Source organism: Daucus carota, chromosome 3 (genome assembly GCF_001625215.2).
Source record: "Daucus carota subsp. sativus chromosome 3, DH1 v3.0, whole genome shotgun sequence".
Lineage (NCBI taxonomy): Eukaryota > Viridiplantae > Streptophyta > Magnoliopsida > Apiales > Apiaceae > Daucus > Daucus carota.
The window spans coordinates 12,535,719-12,560,110 of record NC_030383.2 but is presented as its reverse complement, the minus strand read 5'-3'; the positions used below and the strand labels follow the sequence as shown (position 1 = coordinate 12,560,110).

At 34.8% G+C, this 24,392-nt stretch overlaps 3 protein-coding genes across 23 annotated transcripts; 1 reads left to right on the top strand and 2 right to left on the bottom strand.

Moving 5' to 3' along the window:
• Positions 1-9,164: 9,164 nt before the first annotated feature.
• LOC108214039 (uncharacterized) lies at positions 9,165-12,262 on the bottom strand. 4 transcript variants are annotated; one of them, XM_064090572.1, is made up of 3 exons: positions 10,617-12,262; positions 9,950-10,531; positions 9,165-9,846 (listed from the first exon to the last, which is right to left on the bottom strand). In XM_064090572.1, the coding sequence occupies exons 1-2, from the start codon at positions 11,178-11,180 to the stop codon at positions 9,971-9,973; spliced, it is 1,125 nt and encodes a 374-aa protein (XP_063946642.1). In that variant the 5' UTR covers positions 11,181-12,262; the 3' UTR covers positions 9,165-9,846; positions 9,950-9,970. The 4 variants fall into 4 exon arrangements, with proteins under 4 accessions (XP_063946642.1, XP_063946644.1, XP_063946643.1 ...); XM_064090574.1 differs by having other exon boundaries at positions 9,165-10,132; positions 10,216-10,531; XM_064090573.1 differs by having other exon boundaries at positions 9,165-10,254; positions 10,342-10,531.
• Positions 12,263-12,401: 139 nt separating this feature from the next.
• LOC108214040 (V-type proton ATPase 16 kDa proteolipid subunit) lies at positions 12,402-14,101 on the bottom strand. The gene is made up of 3 exons (XM_017385814.2): positions 13,928-14,101; positions 13,561-13,846; positions 12,402-12,758 (listed from the first exon to the last, which is right to left on the bottom strand). Exons 1-3 carry the CDS (start codon positions 14,097-14,099, stop codon positions 12,626-12,628), a joined length of 591 nt encoding a protein of 196 aa, XP_017241303.1. The 5' UTR covers positions 14,100-14,101; the 3' UTR covers positions 12,402-12,625.
• A 390-nt stretch (positions 14,102-14,491) lies between these two features.
• Positions 14,492-22,024, top strand: LOC108214041 (uncharacterized). 18 transcript variants are annotated; one of them, XR_010290430.1, is made up of 8 exons: positions 14,494-14,830; positions 15,730-15,891; positions 17,018-17,273; positions 17,554-17,680; positions 18,613-18,868; positions 19,149-19,275; positions 20,089-20,142; positions 21,435-22,024. XR_010290430.1 is itself a non-coding variant. In XM_064090515.1 (8 exons), the coding sequence occupies exons 5-8, from the start codon at positions 18,797-18,799 to the stop codon at positions 21,590-21,592; spliced, it is 456 nt and encodes a 151-aa protein (XP_063946585.1). In that variant the 5' UTR covers positions 14,497-14,830; positions 15,751-15,891; positions 17,018-17,273; positions 17,554-17,680; positions 18,613-18,796; the 3' UTR covers positions 21,593-22,024. The 18 variants fall into 18 exon arrangements, 8 of the variants coding, with proteins under 8 accessions (XP_063946585.1, XP_063946590.1, XP_063946589.1 ...); XM_064090515.1 differs by having other exon boundaries at positions 14,497-14,830; positions 15,751-15,891; positions 20,044-20,142; XM_064090520.1 differs by having other exon boundaries at positions 14,497-14,830; positions 17,615-17,680; positions 20,044-20,142.
• Positions 22,025-24,392: the final 2,368 nt, after the last annotated feature.

Here is a 24,392-nt window from a genome sequence, read left to right as displayed (position 1 = left end):
ATTGGGGAGAAACTAGGTGATAAAACTGGTAGACCTAGGAATATTTATTATGTCAGATTTCTCATGATGCTAGCTAATCATCTCAGCAAAAAGCTAGTTATTACTAACAAGGAAGCCAAGCTTCCCAGTTTTGTGCAGGAAAAGAGAGTCTTTAAAGACCTCTTTAGGATGAATTTATACCCCTCCTTGGAGGTGGTGTACCTGCCAATAATGGAGGCTGGAAAAGAAAAGGAGGTACATGGCTTTCCTACTACTCTCTCTCAACCCTCAACTTCTTTGCTTTCTGCCATCAGGGCTGTTGAAGAGGCCCATCAACAGTCCACACAAGTGGCAAAACCTTCTAAAACCAAGTCTTCTAAACCAACCTCAGATGCCTCCCAAAAGGCATCTGTTGTAAAATCCAAGAAACACAAACCTGAGGGGAGTGTGATTGGAGGATGTGAGGGGGAGGGAAAGGGTGAACATAAAAGAAGCCCTAAGAATAAGGATGGAGAGATGTGTGTTGACCAGCCTGGCCACTCTGCAGTTTCCCAAAAGACTGTAGATGTTAATATGGAATTAAACTCATCCCTAGCAGCATCCTCCCAAAAGGATGTTGCTATTGAAAATAGTCCTCAACCAGGGACACAGTTAAAAAGGGGGAGGGACACCACTTCTTCACCAATAAAAGCTTATGGGAGAAAGAAGATGAGAAGTGACAAAGTTAAGCACTCTGCACACACACAGGCATCCATTCTGGATTTTATGCCTTTAACTTCTCAAAGTCAGATTGATGTGACTCCAATAAATGTGGAGTCACAGCCCCCTTCTTCATCTCAACAAATCACCCATATTTATGATCTTACCATCTCTACTACTCAAACACAATCCCCAACCTCTTCTGTGGATGTGGAATTAATTCACACCACACTTGTAAATTCTCCATCTTTGGATTTCATGGAGAAGCCCCCATCTGAGATTGATCATCATCATTTTGATGATTTGTTGGATCTTTCTCTTCCACTTGCTTCTTCTGTGACAGTGTGTTCTGTGGATTTTCCTTTAAAATCAATCACCACAGACTCAACTATCACAGCTTCTAAACCTATTTCTTCATTTTCTTCAACTGATCTCCCTCATCAGTTGAACAGTGTTTGTCCTTCAACTGATCTGCTTAACAGCTCTCATCAGTTGAATGCATCCTCTACTCATGTTTCAACTGATGTCCCTCATCAGTTGACAACTGCTGCTACTTCAATTAATTTACCTTTTTCTACAGCAGTTGATCACATGGTAGCACAAACACTTCTAGGATTGAGTGGAGTGAGCTATGGAGTGGAGAGGCAGCCTAGTGAGCTGGCAAAAGGAGAGAGTGTGGAGAGTCTGGCATTTTCTTCTAGCCAGGAAAAAGGAGAGGATAAGAGTGACCCTTTAGTAAGGGTAAGTGAGGGAGAGGTAAGTGGTGTGGTGAGCCAAGGGGAGCCCTTGATGCAAGAAAAGAGAGAAATTGAGAGAAATGCAGGTGTCAATGAAGGGTTTAGTGAACAAGAGTTTCAAGCTGAATACAGATCCATATTGGATAGTGTTTCACTAGACCCTGAGACTTTTACTCATGGGATGTCCTCCATTCAAGAATTTGCCAGATTGGACAATCAAGCAGCTGAGAGGCACCTCAATCTGATTCACACTACATCTTCTATGCTTAGAGCAAAGGAGGCATTTACAGCTCTGCCTGCCAATGCTGGAGATGATTTTCATTATGATGATAGTGATGAAGACCTCAATGATGCTCTTGAGGAATCCCTTGTTGAACAACCTTCAACTTCTCTTCCTTCATGGCTCTCCATGCAGTCTGCCAATGCAACTGTTGTTAGCATGGAGCTGGAAAGGCAAGCCTCCACCATTCTTCAATCACAATCTGGAAGCTCATCCTCCTCTCCAGCCATCTCTGCCACCATTGCCAGTCAAGCTCTGGACAATCTCAAGCTTCACAAATATCAATCTCTCCATTTTCAGCATGAGATAGAGCATCTCAATTCTCTCATTGCCTCTGTTAAGACTGATCTGACCAAACAAATTGATGAAAAGCTTCCAGCTCATGTCAAATCAGCTCTTTCTGAATCTGAGCAAAAACAACTCCAATTGGAAAAGCAAGTGGAAGCTCTGGAAGGAAATGTCTATATCTTAAACTCTAGAATGGATGAGATGTTGCAGCATCAAAGAATTCAGACTGGACTTCTTCAACATCTTCTTCTTGCCTCTGGTGTTTCACTTCCCAGTCCATCCCCTACACTTGCTGCTAACAAAAAGGGGGAGAAAGAATTACCAACTCCTGCAGAATTGATCAGTCAAATTCCTCCTCCTTTCCACACTGAAAGAGAAAAGCAAAAGATTGCAAGGATGAAAGAATTGGACTCTATTGCAAAGAGAGTGGCTCAACTGGGCAAGAAATCTTCTACATCTCCTACAGCCACCACAGCTCAAATCTCTTTTCCAACCACAACCACAATTCTCAGGGTGATTACACCTGAGATTGTTATTCCTTCCAAGACAGAAAAGGGTGAGCCATCATTCTTGAATGAGTTCAAGCCCATTCTGTTTCCAAACAATTGTGGTTACTCCAAGCCTGGAAAAGACTCAAGCTCAATCTACTTTCCACTAGCCAGGCCTGACAAAAATGAATACAAGCTTTTGGGCCAAGAAATCAAAAGTTACAAAGACTGTGCAGATGTGGCCTTAAAAGCTCATTTTGCCATCATCTACAGAGAAGGCCAGAAGCTGTTTATTGGAACTGGCCATCCTCACTACTCATTTGCAAAAGCTGAAGAGGTGGCCAGAGAATGTGAAAAAGAGGAGTTTGAATCTCAACTCTCTTTGAATCAAATAGAGGTTGATGAAAGGTATGCTATTGAGCTGGAAGAGGAGTTGGCAGCTGAGCTTTTAAATGAGAAAAGATTGCCTCTTGAATCTTCTCCAAAGAAAAAGAGAGTCAAATATAAAACTAAGATGCCTGAGGCAGCCAAGAGAAGAGAAGAAGTGCCAGAAAAGCCTATCTCAAAGCCTTCCTATCCAATCAAGGACACCACAGTGGTACATCCAGATGTCAACTTCCATGATGAGCCAATAATGCCAAAGGAGGAGCCAATTGACTTGGAAGATATCCCAATTCCAGCTTTTCTTGTTCAAGAGTCTTCCAAGCCAAAGAAGAAAGTCAAGTCTGTGGCTAAGAGGATGGCTAACCCTCCTAAACCTCCGAAAGAACCTGAAAATCCTGATGACTATCTCATTATTGCTAACATTGAAGAAATTTCTGAGTTGGAGCTGGAGCTGGATGATCTTCAAGAAGTAAGAGGAATAGAAGCAACTTCAAAATTACCTGAAAGATTGGTATTCTCTTACAAAAACAAGGGTGATGTCATCTGGCCTCTTCACAGAGTTCTGAATTCTGAGGGATTCAGTTCTCTAACAAAAATATATGGATCTATGAAGAGGACTGGAGGATTTACACCACCTGCAAAGCAAATGGTACTAAAGAGAATCCTTGAGATCAGGAAGGAATGGAACTCAGATGCTAGTCTACAAAGAAGGCTGAAAATTCCCTACACTGGAAAGAAAATTCATCATGAACCTACTCCAGTCATGGAATTTAGGGACAATCAAGGTGTTAGGAGATTTTTCAGACCTAAAGATCAACTCAAGGTTGCTAGCTTGAATACTCTGAAGACTCTCCAATCCAAGCTCAACAGACAAGACAGTGATGAAGAATGGTTCTACAGGATCTTTCAGAAACAGATTAATATTCTTGAAGAAAAACTTAAGTCCAGAAGAAGAAGATCTTCTAGGAACAAGTAACTGCTCAGTCTAGAGGAGCATAATTATCTGTAAACTTTTCTAACTCTTGTATTTAAATTCTGCATTTTATTTTATTAATGTTTTGTTATCATCAAGTGTAGAATTTATGTCTGCATCTTCTCCAGTCATAAATTGGGGGAGATTGTTAGGAATCAATAATTTTTGATGATAACATAAACATTTTGCAACATGTCTTACTTAGAATCTTTATCAAATTTCAGTTGTAATTGTTACATTTCTTGTCTTTGGGAATTATCAACGGATGGGTAGAATAGGATGGCTAATTGTAAATATCCAATGCCATGTAATTTTATCTAAGTGAAGGATATTCAACTGATGAGATGTAACTATTCAACTGATGAAGACTGGATGATGTTTCAAGTGATGAAAATCAAGCATTCAACTGAAGACAAAGTGTTCAACGGATGATGCTGAGGAATTCAACTGATGAGACTGGAACAGCATTCAACTGATGGAGTTTGTAATTCATTCAACTGATGAGCCGGGCATTCAACTGATAAAGTAAAGAGCAGTTGAAAGCAACCAGAACTTTCAACTGATGAAGCAAAGAGCAGTTGAAAGTGACTAGAGCTTAAGTCTGACAAATCACATGGATCGAATTACACTAAAATAGACATGGAAGCCTAATTAGGAAAATAAAGAAGAAGCAGAAACATACTTATCTCATGCAGTGCAATCTGGATCAAATTAAGGTGATGGTCAAAGATGAAGACATCTCAGAAAGCATGCATAAGACAAAGTTGTGCAGCATTGTTTTTAGATTAGAGTGCATTTTGTAATCTAGCCAAAAAGCTTTGTAAAACTTGGAGTATATAACCAAGTTAGTAGCATCAGTTGAACTTGTTCAAATTACTTGAGAGAAAAATCTGAGAGTTAGAACTTGTTTGAGTGATGAACCAGCAGCTGTGCGAATTGTAAACAATCCACAGATTCTTCGATATAAAATCTCACGGGTGGATCATTCAATCCACCCGTATTTTTAATACTTGGTGTTTTTCTGTTTACTGTGTTCTTAGTATATTATTCTTGAATCTTTTAAATTTGTAAAAGATTGTATTCAACCCCCCCCTTCTACAATCTTTCTCTTAGTTGGTGTAAAATAACAATTAGCATATCGTATCTGTTTTCCCTGACTTCTTCAGATCCCTCCATCAATGCCTCTATAGTGTCCCACATCTGCTTTGAAGTTTTCAGACTTAGTATCAGATGTGTCATAGTCTTGGTCATTGATTCAACAATTATGAGTTGCAGATTATGGTCATGTGCAATATACTCCTTATCAGTCTCAGTGTATTCGCTTTTCTCTTTGGGAACAGACTTCTGTGGAATACGAACACCATTTTCAACAGATTCAGGAATAATCTTCATAGGCAAAAATGGACCATTTTCCAGAATCCCAATGTACATGGGATTAGCAACTCTGATGTACAGCAACATCTTCATCTTCCAGTTGTTGTAGTCATCCTTGTCAAACGGAGGTACTTTGATTCCTAACTTGTGTGTCAACATTGTTATCAGATAAAATTACGATTGTACGGACAGCTAGCTTTTCAGATTGGTTACGGATCTCAGATCTGTATATCGATCAGCTAAGCTCTGATACCAATTGTTAGGTCCAATCAGACGTAGAAGGGGGGGTTGAATACGTCTATACCAAATTCTTCAATTAATTGAATTGCGGAATATTACTGTTTAAGTCCAGTTAAATCAATCGTAAATGAACAACTCCAGCAAGTCGGGGAATATTCTTATATTAAAAATAATCCTCGGATGCTACAAACTCCAACACGAATGTCGGCTGCAGAGACTACAAACACTCTAATACAAACTCTCGACTAAAACGATATTCTAACTTGCTCTCGAGAATGTGTATATTGTGTGCACTTTACAAAGTGTGTAGTTGTTCTCAAATGAAAACACAAAGCTCTATTTATAGACTTTGGGGGACAAACTCAGCTTCTGCTTGCTCTTGGCGCAAGGAAGCTTTCAACCAATTAGAGCAAAGCTTCCTCGTTCCTTGTATTGGCTTCCTTGCTCCAATCTAACTTGCTCCTCCTTTAACTTGCGCCAAAACAATTCAAAAGAATTGTTTAAATAAATTAAATGGCGCAAGGAGGAAATCAGTAAAGGAAATTCCTTCCTCGTTCCATTAAAACAATTCAAAAGAATTGTTTAATAAACTGGCGCAACCAAACCAGTGTCTTCCTTGTTCCAATTGGCGCAAGGAAGATAATTCCTTCCTTGTTCCAACTGGCGCAAGGAAGAATTGGTTGGTTAAGAGTTGGCGCAAGAAGGGAATTAAATAGTAGTTTCTTCCTTGTTCCATTCTTGGCGCAATGAGGAATTATATTTAAATTTCTCCCTTGCTCCATTTCTTCCTTGTTCCAAAACAGAACAGGCTAGCACACTTATACATATATATATATATATATATATATATATATATATATATATATATATGTTTCACATATATACATACAAGTATTTACTAGTCAAATTGGAGGATGCTTTGCCTTGACTTGATTAAGTTATCCTTGACTGAATCCTTCGAATCCAATTCACACGTACTGACGTCCTGTGCACTGGTCTGGTTCACGAACGACTAATACAGAATTAATTCTCCGTCTTCCTTTCTTGACAACATACTTAATCAGTCTCACTAGACTTGAGTATTGCTTCAGTGATTCTGATTACGAATAATCAGAGAGGATGTACTTGAATCTCTCAGAACTGAGAATCTTGATCTTTGGACAACCTTGACATCAGAAACCACTTAGACTTTATTCTTCACCGAGGCTTGAACATTTTAAATGAACTTCTATCAGTGATTTGTTGTACGTCTCAGATATCTTGATTGCCTTCAACTTCTTGAATCGTATCTTCAACTCTGTAGATTCCTGTACGATACTTAGTTATTGTTTCCTGTTCTTAATCTACTGTTGAGTTATCGACATTACATTACATATTACATTATGCTTTACAATACCGTTTTGAGTTCAGTGATCAACATGATACATTAAACTCACTTCAGTGACCAATTAGATAATTAACCCATTCTTATTATTATGAAAACCAGAGGGATCCTTATTTGAATCAAAGTCTTGAAGTTACAATAATTGCTCCCCAGACATAGTAGTGCCGGTGTTATACTCATTATGTTTCTATTTAAAAATTTTAAGTTATTAATTTTAATTAATCCAAAATATTAATATTATATATTTTTTATCATTATATATTTTTATATCATTAAATTAATTTATATTGAATATTTATATTTAAATATTATAAATAATAATATCAAATATAAAATTGATTCTCGATCCTCACCTCTGCGACCCGTATCTTTAATGAATGGCGTGCCATGTTGTACAGGGCAACTCCAACCCAACACCAAAACACCATTTTGGTGTCAAATTTGGTGTCAAATTCACTCCAACCCAACACCAAATTGGTGTAAAGTTGACACCAAATGAATTGGTTGACACCAAATTTGGTGTCAAGTATTGATTTGGTGCAACTTTTACACCAAATTTGGAGTTTTCCAAAATACCTACTATACCCTCACATATGTTAATTAAAACAAAATTATTCCATCTATATCCCATTAAAGTTGTTTTATATTATATTATTTATTCATTAATCATAATTGTTTTAAATTTTCTTTCTTTACTATTTTACTCAAGTTTTTTATTTATTTCCAAATATCAATAAATTTATATTCTTATATAGAAGATATGTTTTTTAAATAGATTTGATTAAAAATAAAATACACAATGATTAAAATTACCTCACATATGTATACCCTCACATATGTATTATCATGCACAACTTGATAGTTGAGGATGAACGAGACTTGAATTTGCATGTACATGATTACGTGGAAACATCTTCTGCTGCTGTCGAAATGGAAAGAAATGGAGATGACGAATTTTAAGATTTTCTTAGTAGATATCGACAAATTAAAGATAAGGAAGCTCATTTTGAACTTCGCAACGCCTTGATCGAGCACATATGGGAAGAGCATCGGAATTCATATAATTAAGTTGTTTATTGAACATGTTAAAATTTAAGTACAAATTCAATAATGATATAAATAACTTAAAAAGAGAGAATATTCCATTTAATGTGTAAAAGATTCTTTTTGGTGTAGGATATGGTGTTGATGGGTTGGAGTGAAATTTTAATTTGGTGTAGTTTTCACACTAAATTGGTGTATTTTTCACACCAAAATGGTGTTAAGGGTTGGAGATGGTCTAAGTTGCACGGTGCGGATATTTTGCAATATTAATATTGTGTATAAAATAATATAAATAAGAGAATATCCTTGCAACAACATATTAATAAGAGAATATCCTTTCCGAGTTTACATGAGATTAGACGATTCCAATATAGTATTTTACAAGAATATACCTGTACGTATAAAACCAACTTCCTGAATTAAAAAAAAAAAAAAAAAAAAAAAACCCTGACGTCTGTTATTGTTTCTCGTATAAAATCAACCTCCTTAATCAAACAAAAAATCCCTTGCTTCTGTTATTGTTTCCATTTTAGCCTCATGTAACATCATGAGGATTGTTTTCTTTTAACCTCAAGTCTAATATATAATATTACAAGCATCAACATATCTCAAACATACATATATAAGAACGGCATCTAGGAGGTATTCAATTTGACATAGAGCAACTCCAAGAGTCACCTAACTTTTTCTTCAAATAAATTATAAACAATACACTCTTAACTATTTAGGAGTTAAAATCTTGTTTCTTCTCCAACAGACTTCTTCAAATTGATTCTCCTTCTCTATCATTTATTGCTTCAAGCATGCATATATAAATGTTATCATTCATGTTCAGTACATTGAAGAGAGAGAAAAGAATATAAAATGAGTTAGGAGGGAACATATCCTCCTCACCATTGAGGAAGCAAGTGAAGCTCCTAAGATTTTGAGGAGCAGTAAGGAGCTTGTTGGAGTACATTTAAGCTCTGGATTCTTCAAAAAATGACTTAAGAGCTTGTATAGGGTGGTTGTTGGAAGCCTTTCCCTGATTGCCCATGTTTCCATTCCCATTTCCCAATCTACCCACATTCGTTGCTTTCTTCCCAAACTACCCAACTTTTACCTTTTCCAAAATAAACAAGACTTGATATAGACCCCACCAGATTATTATGCAGCAAAAGGACAAGAAATCACATGCACCCCTCATGTACATTTTGCATATATATCACTTAGGTTTCATGTTTTTTATTAAATTGACCCTACAGTTTCTTAATTAATCATTGTCAATTATAATTAAAATTAATTGAACATATCAAAAAAAAAAAACATCTAATATTAAATTTAACAATTCTAAAATATTTTATCAAAGAAGTTTAAAATAAAATTAAACTTGATAATTAAAATACAACAAAATAATATTTTTAAAACTAATGCCCGTGATGTGGACATCGGCGACTCCGTCTTGTATGACCTTCTTGACCGCATCTCCCACAAGTTTTAACTCTTTGAGAATTATCCATTTCCGTTCGAATACGTTGACTTTGGCCTCTTTGTCCACGTTTCTTCCTCTTCTTCCTCAGATTTTCGTCAGCAATAAGGGTACCATACATCTCCCAATTGTATGCTAGTGGAAACGTCCAATAAGCTTGATTGGGTAGTGGATAAAATTCGTACTTCCACATTTCATACAATATTGTTAGATTGTGATAACCTTCGATGTATTGCTTCCAATCGAGATTACATACTAAACACGCAGCAACTATATGTGAACATGGAGAGTGATGCCGACTCTATTTTCCACAAGAACAGAAACCTTGAAACAAATTTAGTGTGTGTTTGTTTCCTCCTTTCCAAAATCCATTCGTTGTTCGATAACGTGCAGTAATAACCTCAAAGACCCCTCTTTGCTCATTATATGGAATAACCTTGTGGGCTGAAGCCTTCTCTTCTATTTTCTCAAACAGCTCTCTCGATTTTTTACAATATGTATGTCCATCCTGAAGGTCACTCAATGTTTGAGTGCGCCTTTCTACAACCAACTTGACAGAACGATAATAGATATACTCAATCATAGATGTGACTGGGAGAAAACGAGCTGACCTTAAGAGTCCATTGAAACTTTCAATCATATTTGTAGTCGCCTGACCATACCGATATCCTCCATCGTGCCAACGGAATCTTTCGTAACCACTTCTCAGCATCAGGATTAAGCTCTTTTATCTTGTCCATAACTGCTTCAAATTTTCTCAATTGAGAAGTATTTCCAGCCAACCAACATAACATCTTCAAATGAGAACCAGGAAAATGTGAATCAAAACCCATAGCAATCAACAACTTTCCATTGTATCTTCCTTTCAGAAACGTACCATCAATGGTTATAACTGGTCGAGCATGTTGCCACCCATCTATCATTGGTTTAAATGCCCACCACACACGCTTACACACAGATGTGTTATGATTTATAGGATCAGCTTCAATTAATGTAACCGTACCTGGATTATAATGCATCAAAGCACTAAAAAATCTAGAAAGTTTGGAATAAGAAGTTGTCCAATCTCCATACACATCTGATATTGCCTTTTGCTTGCCAATCCATGCCTTCTTGTAACTAACATGATATTGGTACATAGATGTGATTTGATTCATGATATTATGCACTTTTAAGTATGGACTCTCCGTGATCTAAAATAAAAGAATAATGAGATAATAAGTAGCAATTCAAAATATATGTTAAATGATTATGAAAGAACTGAACTTTTGTTCTTACTTGTTGTTTTATAACACTAGCGATTAAGCTCGAGCTGAGTTTCTTATGATCCCGTTGAAGTGTTCTCAAAAGACAAGTATGTTCGGCAGGCAGTTTTGTTATTTGAAAATAACCACTCGACTTTCGTTTTATAACACGAATTTTCCATGGACATTCGTCTACGATACATTTCGCCTCAAATCTTGTTGTATCGCTCTTGGAAACACGATAATTTCTAGAATCTCTTATATTACTCGTTTGTATTGCATTTATGGCAGTTTGCTTATCTACAAAACATTGGCCAACAAACAAGTCATCAGTAAGAGAGTTTAAGTTAGAAGGAGCACCTGAACTATTGCTAAACTTGTTAGAAGTGGCTTCTTCTGTGAACCATGGTGCAGTAGGAACATATTCTTCATCATCTTCATCATTATCACTATTTGTCGACTCAGAATCACCACCATCATCAGTGTCATCCCCATCTGTTCCAATTTCTGAATCATGTAAAGCACTAAATTCATCGTCTCTACTCAAATTATAGATAAGATTCGATCTCATTATATCATCATCGATAGAATTCTCCATCTGCAAAAAATAGTAAGATTATTAGTATAGCATACTAAAATACATGAACTAAAAAAATGCAAACAAAAACAAACCTGATTAGCTTGATATATATCAGCACATATTGCAAGGTATATATAGCCATCCGAAAATTTAGATCCAAAATTTAGCAATTGGACAAGACATAAAGTATGAATAGTTGAGTTGATATAAAGCCAAACAGTTGAAATGACAATTCTGCATTTAAAATTGAGTAGACAATACACTTTAAATTTGAGTAGACAAAAGCCTGTAAAGTTAAGCATTATTTTTCAAAAAGCTAGATATTGTGCAGTATATATTATTTTGTAAATAGTTGATTTGATAACTCATAAAAAGTATCAAAATTATATAATGTATTAGATTATATATAATGACATATTGTTATTATTTATTAAATATTTTTTAATATATAATTTTTAGTTATTTTTAATGTATAAATATGTTAAAAATGAATTTAAATTTGATGAAAGTAGATACGTAAGTTATATGAAATTTGGGTGGCTTGTTGCAATTTATGCATGTAGGTGTATAAGATAAAATTACCTGTGCATTGATTTAAGAGCATGTGGGCCAGGCTTTTTGTTTTTTTCATGGCTGAAGTACAAAAGGTGGGTATTTAGGGAAAGATTGAATGAAAGTGGGTAGTGTGGGAAAAATGAATGAGAGGTTGGGCAATCTGGGAATGGATTCGTGGTTGTTGGAGTTGCTCTGTTGCTTTAAAATATAATTTTAGCTGAAATTAATACAGTGGCTCAAGATTAGAATATCTGATGCTTCAAAGAAACTTCGCTCCAAGTTCCCTGAATCCTAATCAATCCGCCATTGTTTGTACACTGTAAATTTTTTTAAATATTAGAGACCCACATATATTTATAAATATAATGTTAAAATTGTGCATGCTGCTATATGTTATCCATCCATCAGCCGCGACAAAGAAATAACCAAAGGCATAGAAGCTAAGCCGCTGAGCCAAGACATAAAGCAACTCGGGTGTCTGTAAGTTCAACTTCAACTAAAGTTTAACAAAGCACTTCAGAAAACCAACTTCAATCAATGTTAATAAGGAACACGGCTTCCGTGACTTGTAGTAATAAGCTTATTTTGTAGTTACTGGCACATAATCAGTGATGTACCATAAAAAATTCAACAATAGTACATATATCTGTTACAGTCTTGCCAAATGAAATATTGCAACTGAACTTGAGAAGAAGATGAATCCATTTAAAGGATAACATACAAAGAGAACAAAACTAGTCCTGTGAAAGAGACCGTAGGCAAACATTATTCAAGAATACCCCTAATTTACAATCCGAGCAACAGCAAATACTTCCTATAACAAAGAGATATCCATTGAGTTCAAATACTCGCCATAGTAGTACTAGTAGATAGATAAACCAACCTATTCTCTGGTAGCTGGAATACACTTAATCTGCTCTAGACTGACCAGCTCTGGATGAGAGGATGATTCCAACAATAAGGCCATATAAAGCCAAAGCTTCAGCGAAAATGAGGATGAGAATCATGCCAACAAAAAGTTTTGGCTGTTGTGCATTGGCTCTGGAGGATACAGATGAATATAAGCACATTCACATATAATAAATGAAACCGCAATAAAAATGAGTAGCCAGAAATGTTTGAAATAGTTCATACAAACTAAAGGAATTTAGTGGCAAGCATGACACGTATAGTTATAAAATCTCTCACACGGACAGCATTATAAAATACATAACCCCTTGAACATATAGCATACTAAACTTACAGCAGGACTTTGAGAGTAATTGGGACGAATAACCATAATCCCATTAGATGAGTAAGGGTAGCAGTTATGAATACTTAAATTATTCTACAAGAAAAAATAAGAGAATTCAAGGAGATCCTCTACCATTCATCCTCACACCACCTGTATAAAGCATCTTTCCCTAATATCCAGAACTATGGTTAAGGCATGTTTAACAACTAATCAAAAAGAAAAAGAGCTTCTCAAGAGGATGAACCTCATAACTACCCATTCTTACATCCTGCAATAGTTGTTCTCATTTAAGCTTTAAAATGGTGGGATTCTTTAGTGGGGGCTGTCGTCCGAAGTACTGCCTTCATTTTAGCGGGTTTAACTTAATCATATCAAATCCAAACCTCGCTAATCCAACCAGTACAACCTCTTGCACACATAAACAAGTAAAAATCCATAATACTGTTTTCAAACACATTTTATCCTAATTACCCTTCCAAGCATGAAAATCACATTGTGAATAACTACATTCAGGTATGCAATAAAAAATGACAACAATCCAGGCATTACGATTCACAAACAGACTACACACAATACATCGACAAAGATGAGAGGAGTAAACCGTAGTACCTAACACCAGCATCACCAACAATACCGATAGCCATACCAGCAGAAAGACCGGCAAGACCGCAAGCAAGCCCGGATGAAAGATGAGCATATCCATCAAACAAATAATAAGACTTCGCCTTGGGATTAATACCAGTACTAATAATCACCGCAATAATAAGCCCATAGATCCCCAAAACTCCGGCCATAACCACCGGAACGATCGATTTCATCACCAGCTCCGGTCGCATCACTCCCATTGAGGCGACTCCCACTCCGCTCTTGGCGGTTCCGTACGCTGCTCCCATGCCTGCACAACATTAAACACAGATTAATTGATGATTATGAAGAGGATTAAGAGAGTGAGAATCGTAGATCGGAGGGGGATTACAGGAGAAGACTAGAGCGGCTGCGGCGCCCAGGAAGCCGAAGAACGGCGCCGTTTCGTCTCCGCTGAATGAAGAAGAAGACATGTTTGGCGAGCTGGTGATTGGATCTGTGGGTCGATTTGTGTGTATGTAATTGTAGGAGGTGGGAGTATAATATAGAACCAGGTATAGCATTGGAGATGTGAGTTTTAAAAGTGATGCTATATTATACTCCCTCCGTCCCACCAGGTTCTTTACGTTACTTTTTGGCACGCATTTTAATGCTCCTATAAAGTATACTTACATTATATATTTATTTTTAAAAAAAATCCCCAAAAAAAGTTTGACATTTAAACTTTAATTCAAAAAAAGAAAAAATTAAAAATATGTAATAGAAATATACTTTACGAGAGCCTCAAAATGCGTGCAAACAGTGCACGTAAGCATCCTGATGGGACGGAGGGAGTACATGATTGCTAAATGCAATTCAAAATTGCTAAATGCAAATCAGAGAAATTACACTACGGTCCCTCTCAATTTTCTGTGCAAGTCTACTTATATATATATATATTATAGCAGAACAAGTACATGTCAAGCCTAAGAGCAAATAAATTACCTGATTCCAAAGCAAATTCCGAAGCAAAGATATATCACGAGCCTATGAACAAACTTATACGACCTCAATTTCAAGCCTGCCCGAATCTAATATATGCCTGTACAGATTACAATAACCTTTGCAGCGTTTTTTTATATATGCGCGATCAAAGATTTTGTTATCGATTTCTGGTGTGAATTTGGCGGATCGTCTCCCCTTCCTACGGATTCCCCCTCCGGTCCAATGACACCCGGCAATTCCCCCTCTTTCTCAGAGCATAAAGCACGTGGAACCTTATTTCATCCCATTAATATGGCTGCTAATTCTTAAGGTTTGTGTGTTTATGCCCTTTCCTAATTCGTGGGCGGAGCTAATATTGCACACACTAATGTCTTGCTGCAGTTTCATATTTTTTGCGCTTTTTGATTGTGGATGAGTGGTGAAACATGATTTTAATATCTATTTTCGCACTGTTTTATTGGTTTGGTATTGTTATGTCTTGTTTGCTGTAGCCACACACTTGCACCTGTTCGATTTGCTTTATGGTGATTGATCATTCAGTAAATCTTGGTATAATGGGTATCCTGACTTTCATATACATGGCAATTGATACGAAGAAGTCTGTGTTGATACCTTGATAGATATGTTTGTTTTTTGGTATATCATTCTTTTATTTTTTACTGAAAATTTCAACAGGGTTATTTACTGTGAGCTATTTTGTTTGTGTTATATTTATGTACGAGGAAAGAGGGTTGCGCTGGCTACTTTGGAGTATAAGTCGGATGTTCATTTAAAAATCACATGTGCATATCACATGGTGATGGTTAAAATTACATGTGCCTCTGTTAATTATAAATCTACTCGGTCCTGTCTTGAGGCACCATAAAAATTGTTAATTTTGATAGCTTAATACAACTTCCATGTATATATCGCATGCAGTAGTGTCCAATAGAATTGTCTGATTTGCTTGTAAGACAACTGGACAATGTTTTAAATTTTGCAGGTTGCAATTAGTTGTATGGCTGCCCTTTCTTTTATGTTTTGAGGAAGTGTTTTGCTTAATTTTCTGCGGTGGGTGTTCATTTTAGTCGAAATTTTGTTGGGTCTTGTGGCTAAATTCGTGTTAAAAAACTTTTTTTATTTAGTTCAGGGTAGTGGTTAATGTTAAAACTGATTTCATGTTGTTTTCACTGATGATCAGTGAGTAGTTTAACAAAAGACTGATTGTAGAATGACGTATTCCATTCCAAGGTGCTTGTGAGAATGATCCTTTGAACTTCAGTGACCAAGCTACTAGAAAAATTGGGCGGCCTAAGGTTACCATCGCCGAGGATGTTCTGGAAAGGAGAAGGCTATCCAGGAGGCAAAATGCTCAGCAAGCTGGCCAACAAGGTTTGTATGCTAAATTTGCATGTTCTCCGGGTGTAAATGTTCACTTATCACGCATATAGAGGAAGCATTATTGGTATAAACTGTGCAGCTGTGCAAGCAAGTTGGACTTATAAGTACCATTGATCCGGTACAAGTTAATTTGATCAGGAGGCTTATAGATTAGGAAGCAAAATCCAATTCAGACCTTTATAAAAAATTTCCCTGGCAACAACAAAAATAATATTTAGTTTGGAAAATGTACCTTCCTCAATTATAATTCGAATATGTAAATATTTATTTTCATTGCATTAAATTACATTTCACAAACCAAAATTTTAATAGATATTTATTTTATTAGGATTGGTATGTATGGACACCACTTTGTAATAAGGTAATTAAGAAGAGGATACTAGCTTGACAGCCAGTTCCACTAAAATCCTACGGCCTTCGAGAATTAAAACTAATGTGATGCAAAACCTTAACATTATAATAATAACATAGTGCTGCATTTTTATTTATTTTTAAATCATGCTAATTCCAATTCCATCTTTTAAGTGGACAAGCCTGATACCCTTGCAAGTTTGTAAATCATGGTTCTTTCTTTTCAAGCTCTGGCTACGTACACTTGTAATTATAATAAGCGTTAAGGTAGATATGATTGTGATTAAGTAGGTGTTGACAATTCTTGAGATTGCCTCCATCCTCTGGAATGTTAGAAATCCACAGGGTGAAGTTGTTCCTAGGTAGCTGCATGATTAGAGTGCTATATTTATAGGACAGACATCACTTAGGTTATCAAGCTCAGAGATTGTTTCATAGCCTGCTTTGCTGTGATAGATCTCAAGCAATACTACAAAAACTATTGAATGATAAAAATATGCCTTGTGGACTAATAACACCATAGCATACCTTTGGGGATAATTCATAATCTCATAGTATAACACTGAAAAATTTAAAGGCAGGCCCAGCTGAATGGGATGTGCAGAAGTGATTAAAACTAATGTGATATAAAACCTTATCTTTATAATGAATAGGTGCTTACAAGTCCTGTGATAGAAGCCAATTGAGCATCAGCTGAAGCTGAAGCCTATAACTGCCCATAGTATACTAGATCAAACGAAGTGATGAATTAATTTGTTTTCTGCAGAAGAGGCTTTTATAGGCAGAATCCAATTACTTGTCCGAATTTGATCCTGTACCTATTCCTGGGCCACCTGGTTCGTTTTTGTGGAGTCTGCAGGGTGTCTACCGATCTTCAAGGGAGAGCTTATTGAACACTTCCCAAGTTTAATCTTTAAAAAAGTTTTTTGTTGATCCATTTTCTGCTCAAGATGGAATTTAAGAGAGACTTTATAGGTGCTCATGTTTTCCAAGCAGCAAATCTAGGAGGCCAACAGTTTAAGGTTTAAGATCATCTCAATGCTTTTTGTCTTTAATCTGCACAAATTCACAAAATTAATGAACCAAGAAAAGAAAAAAAAGATCCAAAAAGATACAGCATAAAAAGTGCTACATGATATCACACCACCAAGTAGATCAATCCTCAGCTTCTTTTATTTTTCGCTACAGAATTTTATCAGACTCGCTTAGAAATGATTTTTAAATTATGTAAGGAGGATATTTGTCTTGATCACTGAAAGTATAAACAATATTAAGAGCTTCAACTTCCCTTTTATACTTCAGCATCCGCTCGATTATTTCTGTGGAAAAAGAACTGAAGGCGTAACCTTTAGTATTACAGCAGAAGACCAGGAAGAGCTGAAAGAACAAGAAATACAGAAATCAGAGCGGATGCTGAAGTATTATAAAGGCAAGTTGAAATTCTTAATACAGTATTATTTAGTTTGGAAAATGTACCTTCCTCAATTATAATTCGAATATGTAAATATTTATTTTCATTGCATTAAATTACATTTCACAAACCAAAATTTTAATAGATATTTATTTTATTAGGATTGGTATGTATGGACACCACTTTGTAATAAGGTAATTAAGAAGAGGATACTAGCTTGACAGCCAGTTCCACTAAAATCCTACGGCCTTCGAGAATTAAAACTAATGTGATACAAAACCTTAACATTATAATAATAACATAGTGCTGCATTTTTATTTATTTTTAAATCATGCTAATTCCAATTCCATCTTTTAAGTGGACAAGCCTGATACCCTTGCAAGTTTGTAAATCATGGTTCTTTCTTTTCAAGCTCTGGCTACGTACACTTGTAATTATAATAAGCGTTAAGGTAGATATGATTGTGATTAAGTAGGTGTTGACAATTCTTGAGATTGCCTCCATCCTCTGGAATGTTAGAAATCCACAGGGTGAAGTTGTTCCTAGGTAGCTGCATGATTAGAGTGCTATATTTATAGGACAGACATCACTTAGGTTATCAAGCTCAGAGATTGTTTCATAGCCTGCTTTGCTGTGATAGATCTCAAGCAATACTACAAAAACTATTGAATGATAAAAATATGCCTTGTGGACTAATAACACCATAGCATACCTTTGGGGATAATTCATAATCTCATAGTATAACACTGAAAAATTTAAAGGCAGGCCCAGCTGAATGGGATGTGCAGAAGTGATTAAAACTAATGTGATATAAAACCTTATCTTTATAATGAATAGGTGCTTACAAGTCCTGTGATAGAAGCCAATTGAGCATCAGCTGAAGCTGAAGCCTATAACTGCCCATAGTATACTAGATCAAACGAAGTGATGAATTAATTTGTTTTCTGCAGAAGAGGCTTTTATAGGCAGAATCCAATTACTTGTCCGAATTTGATCCTGTACCTATTCCTGGGCCACCTGGTTCGTTTTTGTGGAGTCTGCAGGGTGTCTACCGATCTTCAAGGGAGAGCTTATTGAACACTTCCCAAGTTTAATCTTTAAAAAAGTTTTTTGTTGATCCATTTTCTGCTCAAGATGGAATTTAAGAGAGACTTTATAGGTGCTCATGTTTTCCAAGCAGCAAATCTAGGAGGCCAACAGTTTAAGGTTTAAGATCATCTCAATGCTTTTTGTCTTTAATCTGCACAAATTCACAAAATTAATGAACCAAGAAAAGAAAAAAAAGATCCAAAAAGATACAGCATAAAAAGTGCTACATGATATCACACCACCAAGTAGATCAATCCTCAGCTTCTTTTATTTTTCGCTACAGAATTTTATCAGACTCGCTTAGAAATGATTTTTAAATTATGTAAGGAGGATATTTGTCTTGATCACTGAAAGTATAAACAATATTAAGAGCTTCAACTTCCCTTTTATACTTCAGCATCCGCTCGATTATTTCTGTGGAAAAAGAACTGAAGGCGTAACCTTTAGTATTACAGCAGAAGACCAGGAAGAGCTGAAAGAACAAGAAATACAGAAATCAGAGCGGATGCTGAAGTATTATAAAGGCAAGTTGAAATTCTTAATATTGTTTATACTTTCGGCGTTCAGGACAAATATAATATCAGTTATGTAGAAATGTCATCAGGCCATTGGGTAGGGGGTAGCTGGATAGATTAGATTAAATGATATCTGAACCTAAACCCAAAAAAATTGAAAAGACAAAGACTAGAACATAGGTCCATGTCCATTGTCCGGTGATGCAAAACACTATAAAGTTTCTTTCAGGCTAAAATAAGCTATGATTTGATTTTATTCCAAATATCAGCCACCTCTTTCATGTCGTGACCATACTTAAGTCCTACAAGATACCTATAATAAGCCCCTTTCCTAAACAGAATAAAACGGTAAATTATTAAATTCAAAATACTGGGCCTACTTGACTTGTTATCATAAAGAAAACGTTAAAAAATAGCTCTATAGTAAAAGATCGTAGTTTCACCAGAAGTGCATGAAGGAATGAGATGTCCGTCAATGACACTCATAAATCATAATGTCGTTACAGATAGTTATCAACTCTGTCTCAACCTTTGGCCTACAAACCTTGATCATGTTTGCATCCTGATGATTTCCCCTTCATTCCTCTTTCCGCTTGATGGATGGTAAAATACGCCAAGAAGCCCTACGAAGACCAATTATGTGCTTTATAATTTATTTCAATTGTAGATAACTTCTCATATCCTTGTATTTTTGGACATTTACAAAACAGCCCATTGTGTTATGCCTGAATTTCTGTGTCAAGATTGACATTTGAATATTTTCTTCCATTAATTTAGGTTCAACAACATCTAATGTCTTGAATGTGTCTTCTTCCGGAATAGGACACGCCAGCAGTCAATTTAATGCAACAGATGGAGGTGAAGCTAGCACTGCAGGTAACTTGTAATATCCTTCGCATTCATTTGCATTTACGAAACAGGGAACTGTGTTTGCGTTATTGTACATGGGTGGAATTTGGGGAGCAGAAGAACACGATATTTTTTTTTTATACATCAGGCACCTTCTAAAGTTTCCTCACGAAATAAGAGTTTCGGTTTCTAAGCTGAATTTGTTAGGTTTTATAAATGAGGAGGGTAGGTCCAACTGAACCTCACACCCTTACTTTGTTATAGTATGAAAATTTCTCCAGGTACACTGGGGCATGATATTTTTCTAAAGTTGATATCAGGTTTGGAGATGTCATCTAAACTAAAAAATAAAAAATTACCCCGCTCCCACCATTTGATAGTGCAAGTTTAAAAGCCCCGGGTTTTAATTGGAGTAAGTTTCTATGCCTTTAACTCGGAAAAATTTCTAGGTCCTACTCTTTTCTTCGTCAACACTTGCTGGGTTTTTTCATTCGCTAATCAGGAGAGTTTGCCACAAAAATAGGCTTAAAAAGTACATAAAAATCCCCCCAGATTGTTTTTATTGTAACATGAAATGGAATAGTGGATCATTCGGCTTATGTATGTGAGATCCTCTTCATACTACAAGCCCACCATACACCACTCGTGAATCAAGCAAATAATCTGATGTAAAAATTTAGTAATATTTACTGATGAAAGGCTTTTGAAAACTACAAATTTGATCGGAGTGAAGGACTTGCATTATATTTAAATATTTAATTGATTTTATTCTTGTTTCATTTCATGTTATGAAATTGCTCCTATTCACATTCATATGAGCTCTATTTGAGAAATGGTTAAAAAAAATTCGCCTAAAATAAGCTATAATTTATTGAAGAAAAATAGTCACTTTTTTAAATAATGATAGAAAAAAATATCAGCCATTCAAAATGGCTTTTAAACATGTTAAAGATTTTTCTCCTCCTGTTTATTTAGTTCATTTACTCTGACCCATTATGGTCAGTCAGCCATGATCTCAGTTTTTTTTCAGATTCCCCCCTTCCCCCTTTTTCTTCTTCCTACTTGCTTTGCACCTCTATGATACTTTTTACAGCACTGCTTGAGTTTAGTTACAGTCTTCTTGATTATTGTATACCTGTCGTTTTCATATTGAATGGATAAATTTTATATGTACAATCATGTTTGGCTACTGATCATATTTTGTGTTTTCCTGCTTACTAGCTTGTCCCGATAACCCTGTGCAATCAATAGATAATCTTTATCATTATCAATTAATCAATAAAATATATCTTCCATTTTTTTGGACATGTTTCACGGAGTGGAAAGACCTTTACAATGCAATCGCTGCCACTTAAGGCATCCAAAGATATCCAGGCTGATGCACAAAAATTACCGGAACCACGGATATCGGTTGTTTGTCGACTTTTTTGAAATATATGGAGGAAAGCTATTTGATCTTCTCAATGGTCAAAACTGAGCCTGTCTCTTTGAGCCTCTACATATCACATTAACTAAGCATCGGAACCTTGAACATTATGTTTGCAAAAAACTTTGTCTAGGGAATATGGGAAACAGCAGGTCCGCATTGTGGGCTTCCAAGAATTTGAAGTACTAAATGTCAATACAGTCAAGGAATTGCTGCGAGAAGCAATTCAACAAGAAGTGCTCGGACAACTGGTGCAAATGAGGAATCCTCTCAATCACATGATAAATATACCAGCTACTGCCATTTGATAGTGCAAGTTTACAAATCACGGGTTTTAATTGCAGTGAGTTTTTATGTCTTTGCCTTAGAAAATTCCCCAGGTCATGCTGTTTTTCTGGCAATACCAGCTGAGTTTTTTTTTCCCGCTTGTGAAACACTATTTAATGTTTCATCGTCATCCTTTTGGCCCTTTTGGCTGATTCATTTGCAGTTTCTACTACTTTCAATTCTGTTGGCATAATCTACGAGCTCTACATTTTCACTGTACATGAAAAAAAATACAGGGTTAAAATATTACAAGACAAATAATAGTCGTCACGGGATCTTCACACGTCTAAATAACAAACTTTACAAATAAAATTTGGTTGGGCAACAATTCTTCAACTGTTTCATACAACATTTAAACTAGCTACCCGTGCGGGCTATTATGCTAGTATGTGTAATCAGGTAAAGTCTAGTTTTGTGTGTGATCATTTAATACATAGTTTTATGAATATTCATTAAATAACGTATAACTACACACGTGGGATTAGTTCGGTTTGGGTGGGGATTTTATTTTAAGAGTTTTTTAAATAATTTATATATATATATATTTGTAATTTTTTTAAGTTACGAGGTATTTTATATTTGTTATCTATCAAAAAAAATAAAAGCTTGTTTAAGAAATGAGTAAATTTATATGTACTTTTCTTCGAAACAAGTTCTTATTTCTGAAAAATAATTTTAGCCAAAAGATCACATTATTTATGTAATATATTTACTTAATAATACATTCATACTCATATCTTCTAGATATATGTATTTAAAACTTTAATATAATTAGTAATTAGATTTTTCATATTTAAATTTTTATATACGCAACTTATACCTGGTCAATATCGGGGAGAAATCGAAAATCGAGAGGATATTGAATATATATGGTAGAAATTTTGGGTTTCAAAATTAGGCATGAGAATATAATTTCTGATTATGATTATTAATATAAAAAATTGCTTAACATCTGATTTGATTGAAAAGAAAAACAAGATTTAGTATGTATTTTATTTATATAATACTTTGTCTATTTATAACATGTTAAATTATACTCACATATTTTTTATAATTGTACAGATGATATACAAATAATTAAAAATCAAATTATATATTAATAAAATTATTTTCGTATATAAAAAAATAACACGTACCATGGGTGAATTGCTAGTCACTTCCTAAATTTGCTAACTTATTTATTATATTGTATTACGATACAGTACTGTAATGAAATATTATTAAAAAATATTGTTAACATAATTTGTTTTTGATGTACATTTTTTTCAAAAATTGGTCGTGGTCTTGGAAGAAAATTCTTTTTCGGTATTAAAATATTGAAAAAAAATCAGATTCTGATTTTATTTTTATTAAGGCATATAGTTTTTATTTTTGATATATTAAAAAAAGTAGTTTTATAACTTCCTTCCAATATATTAGAAATTAAAAAAGATAATTTTTATTTTTTATATTTTTCATTTTGAAATTTCAAAAAATCATAAAAATCGAACTTTCAAAAATTTCAGAAAATTTGATAAATAGAACGGAGCTATCTTAGACACACCACCTACGCCCTTCGCTTTCCGTTATATAAGGATACTAATTTCAAACACATGTAATATTAAAATATGCATTTGATATTTAATAAATATTTTACTATATGTTTAATTTATAATATTTTTATTGCGTATTTTAGCTTATGTAATATAATATTTTTAGTTTAAGATATGCTTATGAGTATTAACTATCAATTCTATTCTTTGGATAAATTATACTTTAAATTATCTTTTTAAATTAACATCCGTTAAATATTTCATTTTAAAAAAATCATACTCCCTCCGTCCCTCCTATTTCTTATCAAATGGGTTGGGCACGGAGGTTAAGAAATATGTATAAAATAGTGAAAAAGAGGAAGAAAAGTGGGTGAAGTGGTGGGACCCATTGATTTTTAATATATAAAAAGAAGATAGTGGAGTAAAAGTAGTGTGAAAAGGAAAGAAAAAGTGGAGAAGTGGTGAGACTCATTGACTATTTTTGGTAAGTTTTGAAATGTAAAGAATTAGATAGGACACCTCAAAAAGAAAAGTGTAAAGAAATGGGTAGGACAGAGGGAGTATATTTTATAAAATAAAACACCTATATTGTTATAAAAATCAGTAAATATTATTCCGTGTTTGTTTAATAAATTGCTATTATATAAATTTATAATTTAATAGTCACAAATAAATTAATAATATATTTTCTGTTATATATGATTTAGACATACATAAATTTAGTTCAAAGAATATATCAAATTTCATATAATGAATAATATTATAATAATTAATAAGATAATATTATGGACGCGAGTGATTTAATGTTAATATAGTGACGGTTCAACGTGTTGTCCAGCTGTATGCATCTTACGCAAAAAGTCTAGTCAAACATTAATTAGGGTCTCATTCGCCTAAATGCATCCGAGGTTATAAACATTAATTGCTTTGTGCACACTAGTAAAAAGTCTTTTACTAGTGTGCACAAAGCAAAAGAGATTTGCATTTAGCAA